The 12,113-nt window shown below is 36.6% G+C and overlaps 1 protein-coding gene across 2 annotated transcripts; it reads right to left on the bottom strand.

Moving 5' to 3' along the window:
• Window positions 1–3,163: 3,163 nt before the first annotated feature.
• On the bottom strand, window positions 3,164–10,684 carry LOC113300097 (pantothenate kinase 2-like). Of its 2 annotated transcripts, none has more exons than XM_026549276.1 (23): window positions 10,556–10,684; window positions 9,631–9,964; window positions 8,579–8,791; window positions 8,414–8,472; window positions 8,167–8,283; window positions 7,842–7,961; window positions 7,649–7,743; window positions 7,415–7,508; window positions 7,169–7,300; window positions 6,913–7,025; window positions 6,459–6,651; window positions 6,023–6,231; window positions 5,791–5,835; window positions 5,650–5,698; window positions 5,423–5,505; window positions 5,189–5,305; window positions 5,043–5,106; window positions 4,711–4,857; window positions 4,436–4,594; window positions 4,155–4,238; window positions 3,845–4,039; window positions 3,654–3,725; window positions 3,164–3,519 (listed from the first exon to the last, which is right to left on the bottom strand). In XM_026549276.1, the coding sequence occupies exons 2-23, from the start codon at window positions 9,875–9,877 to the stop codon at window positions 3,427–3,429; spliced, it is 2,700 nt and encodes an 899-aa protein (XP_026405061.1). In that variant the 5' UTR covers window positions 9,878–9,964; window positions 10,556–10,684; the 3' UTR covers window positions 3,164–3,426. The 2 variants fall into 2 exon arrangements, with proteins under 2 accessions (XP_026405061.1, XP_026405060.1); XM_026549275.1 differs by lacking the exon at window positions 10,556–10,684 and adding an exon at window positions 10,219–10,489.
• Between the last annotated feature and the right edge of the window lie 1,429 nt (window positions 10,685–12,113).

Genomic DNA, 12,113 nt, shown 5'->3' with positions numbered 1-12,113 from the left:
GGACTTTTATATGGCCACTTTTTTATAAAATGTAAGTGATCAATTGACATAAAAAGATTGGAAATGGTTAGGGCCGAAAAACCAAAAATGTCCCTCCCTTTTAGTCCAATTCCTATAACTCCTTGTGTATCTTATCTTTTCACGGGTATAATTAGAAAGCAAACCTTAATATAACATATCTAAAAATCCATGCCTTGGAATTTTACAAATTTTATCTCGTTGGAAAGGTTATAAAAAAATCTACGCAACAAGTACAAACAACAATATCAAATTTAGAGTTTTTACGAAAAATTTGGAGGTATTTATCATTTTAGGCATAATTTTACAAAATTAAATGTATATTCATTATGCAAACCACCACAAAGGATACATAATACTTTATGTAGCAAAATTTTGGTTTATGCATCAACTAATTTTCCGTTGCAACTAATAAAACGATGTACTCCCTATGTTTCAAGGGAACTGATATTTTCATTTTGGGCACAATTCTCGAAAATTGAATGCATAGCCATTACGCAAACCACCACAAAGGATGCATAACACATCATGCAACCATATTTTGGTTTATGGATCGACTAACTTTCCATTTCAGAAAAAGTGATACTTTCACATCTCGTTTCAGGAAAAGTGATACTTTCACTCCATTTCGGGAAAAGTGATACTTTCTCCCCGTCTCGTAAAAGATGATACTTTCGCTTCGTTTCAGAAAAGTGATACTTTTTCTAAAACAGGGCGAAAATATCACTTTTTCCAAAACGGGGAGAAAGTATCACTTTCTCCGAAACGGGGTGGAAGTATCACCTTTTCTTAAACGGGACGAAAGTATTCGCAGACAAACCCCATCTTCAGATTCTTCTTCGGTCGGCCCTCCCACCGTGGCAACGGTCGTACTAGTTTAGCTGGCAGTCAATCTATTGCTTATAATGTTTTACTAGATAATCAAGTGTGGCAGGCACCAGCTTTAAATGTGGAGAAGATTAATTTTGATGCTTCATTTATAGATGAGAATGTTTCAATAGGTATTGGACTAATATCTAGAAACCATGCAGGTGAATGCAATGGAGTGCGATGCATCCCAAAAATTGGAGTAGATGCGGAGCAAGCAGAAGCGTTGGGAGCTTTGGAAGCAGTTCTTTGGGCTAAGGAAATGGGGTTTAGGAATATTCATTTGGAAGGCGATTGCTTGAATGTAGTGAATGTTATTCAAGGCCACTCAACAACGGTGAAATGGACTACAAGTAGTATAATAAGGGATATTTTATTTTTGTGGGAATTAAGTGTTTGACCCTTACCTTACTCTCTCTTACTCAAATGGCCTTTGACTTAAAACTCAATTTTAAAAAAATTAACCCATTTTATTGAAATGACCCTTAAAAAAGAAGGAGGGTCATTTGGATAAAGATGTTTGATGATGTTATCAAATGATAAACTATATCCTTTAAGGGTATAATCGTCATGCCAACTTAAACATAACATGTCTCACAAATCATACGTAAGATTTCGACAACTTTATATACTTGGAAAGGTTTTTGAAAGACCCACACAACGAGCGTAAATACAACTATCAAATTTTCATTTCATGAAATTTTCTATTCTCAAAATAATTTTTAAAATTTTCTTCATATTTTACTATTTTTATGTGCAAGAAATATTCACCCTAATTTTTGTACATAATTTTTTAAATTTTCTTCATATTTTATAGTGTGCAGGAAATATGCACACTGATTTTTGTAAATATTTTTTTAAATTGTCTTCATATTTTACAGTGTGCAGGTAATATGCACGCTGATTTTATGTGCAGGCAATATGCACACCGATTATTTTGTTAATCCTACTTCCTATAATATTCCAAAGCCACTGGAATAATTTGCAAATTTTATTAAATAACCCTGGGGCCAAAAGAGTAAGACCCATAATTTCCAGGGTCATAAGAATAAATTTCTCTTTAATTTTTCTTTCAGATTTTGAAACATGGACATGTACACATGTCCATCGTAATGCTAATAATAGTGCTGACTCTTTAGCAAAGTATTCAAGAGTACTGTTTGATAAAGCAGATTGGTATGGAAACTGGCCGGCCTGGATTGATAAATTAATCCATGGCGACCAAAGCAGTTCTTTATAATGAAGGCATAATTGGGGGATACCTCCACAAATTGTGGGATACTCAAAGTTAAATGGGGTTGTATTTTGGTTAAGGGGTCCTTTTTTTAGTATCCCCCTTCACTTTTGTTCTTCATCAAAAAAATCACACAAATCATGATGAATGATTTTTCATTTAGGTTATCACAACAATCGTTTTGAGTAGCGACGAGCGACGCAAATTATGATAATCAAAATGATTTGAATCAAAAGCATCTAGGTTATCAAAAAAAAGTCTAAATTGTATTTAAATAAAAAAAATGGAATTTGAATTTCAGTAGCAGGTTAACTTTCGGTATTGTTTTGTCGGATGAATACAATACCGAAAGTACTTTCGGTATTGTTTTGTCGGATGAATACAATACCGAAAGTACTTTCGGTATTGTTTTTCAGATGAATACAATACCGAAAGTGCCTCTGTAAATACAAAGTTTGATTGAATTAGTGTTTGAGTTGGACTTTGGTTTGAGGTTTTTGCATAGATGCAAGTTTGATTGTCTAAAAAAGGTTGCAATTAGGAGTCATTAAAATCAATTTAAGCATCTTCTCATATCACATAAATCTTCCAAAATCCTTCTTCTTTTTCATGTAACCAAAATATATTACTTGGAGTATCCCCAAACACACTTGGATAAGGGGTACTTCAATTACTTCATAATGTTTTATTTTTTATTTTTTTTGAGTATCTCCCAATTTATGGAGGTATCTCCCAATTGTGCCTTTCTTCATAATTTCATTGAATTCCACTTTTCTTATTAAAAAATAAAAAGATAGTTTATAAGTCAATGGAATCCCTCAACTTGTGGACCAATTTTAGAGTTGTGTTCTACCCATGTGCTTATGACGAGTTTGAGTCATACCCTAACACAACAATAACAACGGCGCCACTGCTATGAAAGTACATTGTCCACAGAGGCCACGAGTTCAATCACGTGAATCTAAGAAGTTGGGAGAAACATAGAGAATTTCGACTAAAAATCACGTGAATCTAAGAAGTTGAGAGAAACATATAGAGAATTTAGACTAAAGAAACTTGACATAGAGAATTTTATTGTCCTATTTTACTGTCATACGGTTTAGTAAGAAAGTTGAATAACGGAGAGTAGAGATATACACAAAGTTCTAACACAAATTCTGATTCCTAAACAGGTTGTACAAATTGTATTTTTGTTTCCGTTCACCATAAATATTTCGGTTGACTTAATTGCTTCAAAAAGCCTTTCCATGATTTCTAGAAAGCTTATTATCTATCTACACTGAATCAGCTGTCACCGAGCTAAGGCTTCAACCAGCTGCTGCTTCGTATCGACACACGCTATCGTATATTTTTCCTTTGATTAGTTTCTCTGCCAGTCTCTGATTCTTTACCATTGCAAGCTAAAAAGATAAATAATCAAGTGTGCACAATTAACTTGAGGGTGTAAGAAGGATCTGGTCTTGCAGTGTGTGGTTCTACAAGCTCATATGTAGAACCTAGTTTAGCAGTAATATTTGCTCTGTTTATCCATTACCTTTAGAGTATCGCATTTAAAACGTTCATTGAAATTGGTATGCAGGGCACGACCCATCCCTTCCAATATCATCTGAAAAGAAGAAAACAGGTGAAAGGTGATCATACCAATATTATACATTACTAGAAAGTTCATTTTCATCATCAAAATGAAAGAAAGAAACGAAGTAGCTGCTGGTAATCATATCTTACAAGGTCAGCATCCTTTGCAGCGGCCGCAAGTTCAGAGCTGACCTGTCGGAAGTCTATACATGGACTTCCACATCCATTCTCAACAACCATTAAAGGTGTTGAAGACAAGCTATCTTTTGAAAGATCTTGGATGTTTGTCATTGCATCCACTAGTAGACCTCCAGCTTCAGCAGCTTTGCGGAGGATATCACAATGCTGTGATATCATAAAAATACTTGATTAAAACAGAGATACAGAGATATTAAAGGAAGACGGTGTGATAAAAGAATAAGGACATTGATGAGTTTTTTTCCCATTATCTGACGCAAACCTTGGCAGCCTCGGCTACTATTTCCGGAAGCTCCATAGCAGTTACATCGTTTAATGCAGGAAGCGAGTTAGCCACCAATACAACCTACAAAACGATCTCAGTTATAGTTTTGTACGGTTAAAGAATTGTATCTGCAAAAGGTGATCTCTAAAATTACTCGATGGAACACTGATTTCTCCTGATCAAGTTGGGGTGCTCAACCAGGTGGAACGGGTATTTTCCAGATGATGAGTTCAACAAGTTGTGATTCACCACATTGTTCCAATGTAAAAAAATATCACCTCAGTTCCACGTCGGAGGAGTTCACGTGCTAGTGGAAGCATCCCGAGAACAATGTCGGCACCGGAGTTGTCTACAAAGAGCAATGCTCTTTTATGAGGGCGAGGCTTCTTGTCTCCGGAACCCAGCATTCTCTCTTTAAACAAATCATAGTCATCCACCTAAAAGCATAACACCGAGCAATTATTGACTACAATTTTCTTATCACTGAATTGTAAATGGTAGAACTTAAAATCATGATATTTCAAATACACTCAACAAAAGCATCTGTTCTTGCCTGCCATGGCCGTTGCATCTTCTTTCGACTCATACGATAAATTTCAATGATGGTTCCTTTATGATAGAGCTCAACGCATGCACGAGATCCCCAATCAAAAATATTTGCAGCAAGAACACCTTCAATTAAAGCAAGTAGTCTCGATTCCTACAAAAGAAACAAGATGAATTCATATAGCTATTCATTTAGAAAGCAACAGCACCAAGGGAGAACTTCAGAAAATGATAGAAAAGCAAAACGATGTTTATTGTGATCATGTTAACAAGACAGCAAATGTGGCATGGTTGCACCAAGTCAAGTTCTCAAGACAACAGAAAAATATAATTCTATACCTCATTCATACCATCAAGCTCCGTAAGAAGGTCAGACAGAACTGCAAGGGACGCTTCATTTTCCCTGTCACATGTATGATATGTACCAGTAAGAATGTACGGAAACATCAAACTCTAGTTTCTAATTTTTATTAGTATATTATTACCTCTGTTTTATGGACCTATAGGCATCGACAAATTGGAACTCCCTCAGGCATTCTTCACGTAGCTCCAAAAGATTGGCAAGTCCTAGTTTCCCATAGGCAGCAGGTTCTTCCATCAACCTGCATAACAAAAAGAAATGACGGCCAGGTAGATCATAAATGCATCCCATCCACCAGCAGATCCTAGCATGCCTACCGAACTGTTTGTAAGAGATCGGGATATTATATACAGGTCACCTTGCCAAGTGAGCAGAAAATGCACGAGCAAATGCGTCACCCCTTCTTTTAGCATCATCAGTTCCACCTTCACTGGCAACCGCCTACCACAAAAAAGGAAAAATGTTGTACATCCAGTGGCACATATACAAACAACTGAGGAAGGAAAAGAAAAACAAGGAAAAGGAGAGGGAAGTATCTGGAAGAATAAATTCATCGCATATCAGTAACACTCCAGAGATATCTACCTTATCAACAAGATCAGGTAAATGCTCTGACAGTACAGTGAACCAGTACCTACAGCAATATATTCCCATTTAAGCTCAAGAAAATACAACTATGATCTACCATTAGGTATTTTAACAGAAGAGAGAAGGTTAGTAGCCTACTCAAGCTCACTGTGATCCGAGAGATCGATAGTATTAGGCTCGTACCTGTAAAATAAGAGGTTATTTAACAGTAAGGAACAAAGCTTATAATGAAAAGGCAGCCAGAAAATATCTTTGTGCATGTCAAATATAAAGTAACAAGCTTATAAATGCTTTCAGAAGCGGGACGCATAGAAGATCATCAATTGGCAGTTTTCTACTTGAAGATAAAGCCTGAAGAAAGTAAACATACGCTCTTGAATCTGCCAATAGGGGAAATACATCCAGTGTAGGTACCAGATGAAGTACTCCTACATTAAGAGCTGCATCATCAGACCGCAAGGTGTTTCCTTTTGATGAAGGACTTTCGAAGCCTCCAAGACCTGTGGTCCTAGGCGCAGCCATTGGAACAGGAGCAAGAATCTCTGTTCCTTTCTGCACGAATTTCTCCATCCATGAAATCTGTCCAAAACATCCACCAATTTAAATATTGACATTGACATAGGCTCTCGTTATTTTACTTTTTAATAGATGCTTAATGACTTTAAATGTTACGCTAGCAGAACATGGGCACATGAAGATAGCAACCAAAAGTTCGTAATTCAACCAACATTCTAAACAAGCTTTTGGAATGTTATATCATACACATAAAGGCTTTATGACAATTATCTATTAAAACATTTACTTGCCTTCTCACTCAAACCCGCTAGTGGAGGACCATGAATGGTTCCTCCGACATAAGGTGCACCCATTGGAAATCGTTCTACCAGTTGATGCGCCATCAAGTCATCAAGCCCATGCTTTTCATAACTCATGAATGCACCCAATGCACCAAGAAATCCCTCGTGCCGCAAAAACATAGCTTTTGCCGCACCCTGGGACCTACACGAAAAATTACCAGCCTTGGACAATATGGTCACATAAAATGGAAACCGAAGAGATCATGAAAGAGTCAGATTTGGATAGAGAAATAGATACCATAATACAACATTGAATAACTAGTTTGATATGCTAGTAAATGTTTAAATTGAGCATGACCAGAATAACATCGTGAAAAGCAAATCAACTGAAAAATGAAAGATACCTACAATTTAGCACATTAATTAAGCTCAATGCAGAAATAATGATAGGAATGATATTTACCAGAAATGTACTGCAAAGGATATGGTGTCCATCGTATAAGCATGACCTCTTATGAAAAATCCTCCAAAAAAAATACGCTTCAACCCAAATCGAAGTGCATTTAAATAAGCAATCTATTACCAAAAAAATAGAAACCATATTAGAAACATAAAGACTTGAAGTTATAACAGGCATCTTCAAGCTAAAAATCTATTCAGTTATAAGCAAATTACTAAATAAAAAACATTCCATATATTTCCTGCTCTATAAATCTCACCTGCCCAATATTATATGAAATCATCCGCAAAAGAGACAGGGATATATCTTCAGGACTATAGTCTTCAAGTTCCTTATTTTCAGAGATAGTTTTCCCAAAGCTGGAAGCAATAGTTGATGCTGAGAGACCAATCTGTGGCATTTCAAGTAGTGCAGCATTTGCTCAATTCAATGTGGAAGTTGCAATAGAAAAAACTGTTATGTTCTCATCAAGCAGGATTTTTTAATTTTTTTTTAAAGTATGCACCTTGGAATAATCCATACCACCATAGATATCTCCAACAAGCATGTCTATCACTTTGTTATCTCCTCGCTGACTTAACTCTAACAACTCGTCAAAGCTGGAAAATAGAATCAAACATGTAGAGAATTACATAAAATAAGTCTAGGGTTACACTCATGAAAAAGATATAACAAAAGACGCTTCTTCTATGAGAAAAAAAATCAAAAACTGCAGTAAACTGTGCTATATCATAACAACCTCTTGCATTTCGTCAAAAGCTTTCCCAAGCCCCAATAAGTACCACCACCAACATTTGTCCCACTAACCCGCTGAAACGACCCATCGCCATCCACCTATATCATATCAAGATTGAGAATATCAAAAGATCTACTGAGCAGGTTCGTACACTGACCCTAACAATTAATTAAGTGAATGATACCATTATATGTACCTTAATCATACTAACACCAGAGCCGATATTAACCAGGAGATAGGGAAATAAATCATTTTGGTCAATCTGTACAAACTCCTTCTGGCCTTCCATGTGTGTGAAAGCTTCGTGGCGGATTGCCTACTCAACAATTAGGAAAAATCTTAATAAACAGTAAAGTCATATGAAATAAATCAAAGTCGGTGCAGCCCACTATATACCAGAAGATATTGTAGTTAATCTAAGTTCTCTGAGGGAAGAAGTTTAACAAAGTTACAGACACGGAATTCGAAGTGCAGTACATGGAATTTGTATTGAAGAGAAAACTATGGTGTCAGCATCCTACCTTTAGCAAAAAATTGGCTCCAGCCACCAGACAATCCATTTCATCTTCCTTGTCAAGACTAACCCCAACCCTCTCTTTGAAGAGGTCCGTAAATCTGTATGCCCCACCACCTGTAGCCTGACCACAAACTCGGATTAGTTAAGTGAATCTGTGTGCTCAAAGGTAGATTAAAAGTCAAATATATTGAAGCACAAAAAGGAAACAGGAACTTATATGTAAAGCAAAGAGTCCCACGTATAGAATTTACCTTAATTACCGCATTATCATTGTTTGGAGCCTCAGAGCTCCAGCCCCGTGGATCAATCCCTACACATGCAAAAGTAACTTCCCTAAGAAAAGAGAAAAAAAATACTGACTATAAGAATTATAGTGCATTATGGCAGAAGTAAGAAAGGTTGGCTAAATTCTATACCGCCACGGTGAAGCTGTTTAGAATGGATAAAATCTAAACACTCGTTAATCTTCCGAGTTTCAAACTTCACGAAGTGAAGTCTTCCACCAAGAATAGGGTAACTCCTTCTACTATCGTTAGAAAGCCCCAGTCTCTCTTTCAGAGTTTTCTTTCGCTTATCGTCAACCAAATGATCCTCGTGCCTCGAGAAATAGATCAGCTTGATCAGAGATCCTAACAAATAAACCAAAAAATTTACCTCGAGACTCAGAAAGTACAAATATAAGATGCTAAAAGCATTTCAGAAATTATGAGTAATAACGCTTAAAAAGGGTAGAAAATGGTTAACAAAGAGTGCTATACTGTAATCATCCAAACACACCATTCAATCACAAATTGCACAAAAGTCGGCGCATCCCACCCGGGTAAAACAATGTCTAACAAAAAGTTACATTAGATTATATGATCATCTGAACGACCAAAGTAGACTCGGAGATATGAGTCATATGACACAAATTGGATAAATGGGAGAAAATTGAGGAATTTTGTAACTGAGATTTAGCCTCATGGAAAAACGGCTTTCTTTCGTAAGATGGCAAGTTAACACTCATCAAAAAGGTTCTAGTGAACAATCCCATTGACTCAATCTGCTACAAATAAAATTGAAGAACAATCAAAACATTCTACGGAATGCCATGAATAAAGAAAGAAAAACACCAATGCGGCAGCTGGGAATGTTTGTCAACTCTTGAGAAAGGTAGTTTAGGAATTTGTAATATAGGGGCCCTTGAACAAAACGTAACTAAAGGCAAGGAAATGGCTTGGAATGTTCGGCAAAGAAAAGCCATATTATTGGTGAAAAGTAATTGTAGAGTATGGCTATCCAAAACCAATTTAGAATGAAATGCAGAAATGCGATCATAACCATCACCTGAGATGAAAACTAGATGCATCACTTAAAACAGACAGACCCTATCCAATTATACTTCACTACAAACCCACGAAGCAACCAACACAAGTATCATCAAAACAAACAAAACGGAAACCTCAATATTCATATTCTTTTATCTTACCTCCAATATCCAAAGCCAAATGAGAAATATCATCAGATTGATTAGGTAACAGAATTGCAGGGTCTCGCTCTTCAAAGTTCCCTTGAATTGCAGCTCCGCTAAGATCTAATTGAGGCCGAGAACTCGATCTATGAATCATTGTACTTGTTGGCGGTGGTGGTACTATATCATTCTCTCTTTCCTTCCCCTTTTCATCCTCTACTTTGATCTCTTCTTTCGATTTAGGAGGAATTAAAGTAGTATCCATTGATCTCAAGTCTCTATCAATAATCTGCCTAACCCTACTTGTGCTTCCAATCTTGATCGGTGGTGGGGTTTGTCTCACACCCAAAACCTGGAAAAAATTCTAGTCAATATCAATAACTTTAATCCAACGACCAAACTAATTGTAATTGTAACAACCCCAAGTAGCTCTGCTCAATTGTACATAACACTGAAAAAGATCGAAACTTGCAATGGAAATCTAAACAACTTCTACTTTTTTTTTTTTTTTTTTTTGAGAAGTTAAATATTTCTCAACCACCCAAAATCATGCACCGAATTCTCTATTCTGCATTAACTATGTTTACGCTACTAATGAATACGCACCTGAACATAGAACTGAAATTCTATTGAAAAATGCAAAACTTTTTGGGTTTTTTCACATTTATCCCAATCCTGCAAAGTCTGCAACTGTGAACTATCACTCACCTAAAAAAATTCTACTTTTTCCTACCTAGAAGATGCTGATTTGAATTTTAGTTAAATGCCGCAGGTTGAGAACCACCATGTTAAGGTTCGATTTGAACCTTACAAGGCCTATTTTGTGTGGAAATTGAATTATTGTTGTTACTTCTGATAGGCCTTCACAAATATTCCTGCACGCTATATTTATATCCCTATCAAAAAAATCAGAAACTGATTTTAAAATTAATCCCACAAATACCCTTCATGATCGAGAGTCATCGTTTATCTCTATTCTTCTTTCATTTCAGATCTAACAAAGTTCCGTGTCTCTTCTCTCTTTCTAGCCGCCACCGCTACCACCGTTACCACCTCTGCAGTGACCATCATCTCCATCTCCACCATTAAAAACAATCTTCTTCCTTGAAAAACCTAGCCTAACTAAATAAATCTCAACGTTCGTTCTTGAAGGTTTACTGAAAATTGAAGAAGGGAATTGATGAGATTCATCATCAACAAAATTAATGTGAAGAATTCAGCTCCAGAGATGATTGATTAGATAAGTTTCGTTTATCATTATACTTTTAAGTCGAGCGAAGTTTCAATCCATCGATTCTAATTTTACAATTTCAAAATTTTAGAAGTTTAATTTCAACTCAAATTAAAGAAGATGAAACAGTTGGCAATCATTATGCTTTTCGTTTATCATATTATGCTACATGAAGATTTATCTGGTGCTTTTAAACCCGAAATTGACTTTAGGGAGTTTTGCTGGCAGTGGATGTGGTGGCAGGTGGTGTTGCAAAGGTGGCGGTGGTTGCTGTGTTTGCATTTAGTGGTGGATGTTGCGTCATTGTTGTTGGTGCCTTTTGTTGTGGTGGTGGTGGATGTAGTTGCTATGGAGGTGATGGTGATGGCTTTTGTTGTAGTGGTGAGGGTAATGGTGGTGATAGCAGTATTGAAATTGGTGATGGTAGAGTTTGAGAGGGGTTCTTGTTACTTTATTATTGATATAGGAGCAACAGTAGAGTGGTGACGGAGATGGAAATAAGAACTCGCCAACAAGTAAAGGTAGTTAATGAGTGTTTCGCTCATTAATGTTTTCAGTATCGTTGCTTAAAGCCTGCTATTTTTTACTGGTTTACCTCAGGTGTGTATGCTACTAATTGGATTTAGCTCATGATACATGGTAATTGGCTGTGAATGAAGAAGGTGCAGGGGTAAGTTTAACAAGGAAACTGAGATGTCCGTTTTTGAGTAGGATGCTCTCAACTGGAGTTTACCATTGGCGGTGTTATTGATGGGTAAAGGTGTTTGTGTTGTTTCGATCTGTTCCGGAGATTCAAATTAGCTACTGCAAGCTAACAAGGAACCCTCCATTGCACCACCAGCATCTCCATCGTCACCACCTCTGCAAATTCTCCTACCTTCCTTCGCCGCCGACAATCGAGATGTATCATCAACATATGAAACCTCCTTCTTCTTCTTTTTCTATAATCGATTTTGTTGGTGGATCTAAAACTGGTGGTTGGTGGTTTTGTTGGTAGATCTGAAACTGCAACTGCTGAAATGGTAGCATTTTTCCATCAGCATGGATAAACATCCATTGTTGATCCAACTAAAATGGATAAACTTAAACTGTTGATCCAACTGCAATGGATAAACTTCTACTGTTGATCCAACTGCAATGTATCAATTTCAGTTTTATGCCATAATGTTGATCCATCATCATGGATAAACATCCATTGTTGTCCAACTGAAATGGATAAACATCCACTGTTGATCCAACTGAAATGGATAAACATCCATTGTTGATCCAA

This window comes from Papaver somniferum, chromosome 7 (genome assembly GCF_003573695.1).
Source record: "Papaver somniferum cultivar HN1 chromosome 7, ASM357369v1, whole genome shotgun sequence".
Classification (NCBI taxonomy): domain Eukaryota; kingdom Viridiplantae; phylum Streptophyta; class Magnoliopsida; order Ranunculales; family Papaveraceae; genus Papaver; species Papaver somniferum.
Note: the sequence above shows the minus strand (reverse complement) of the source record. Positions and strands in the feature narration are given on the sequence as shown.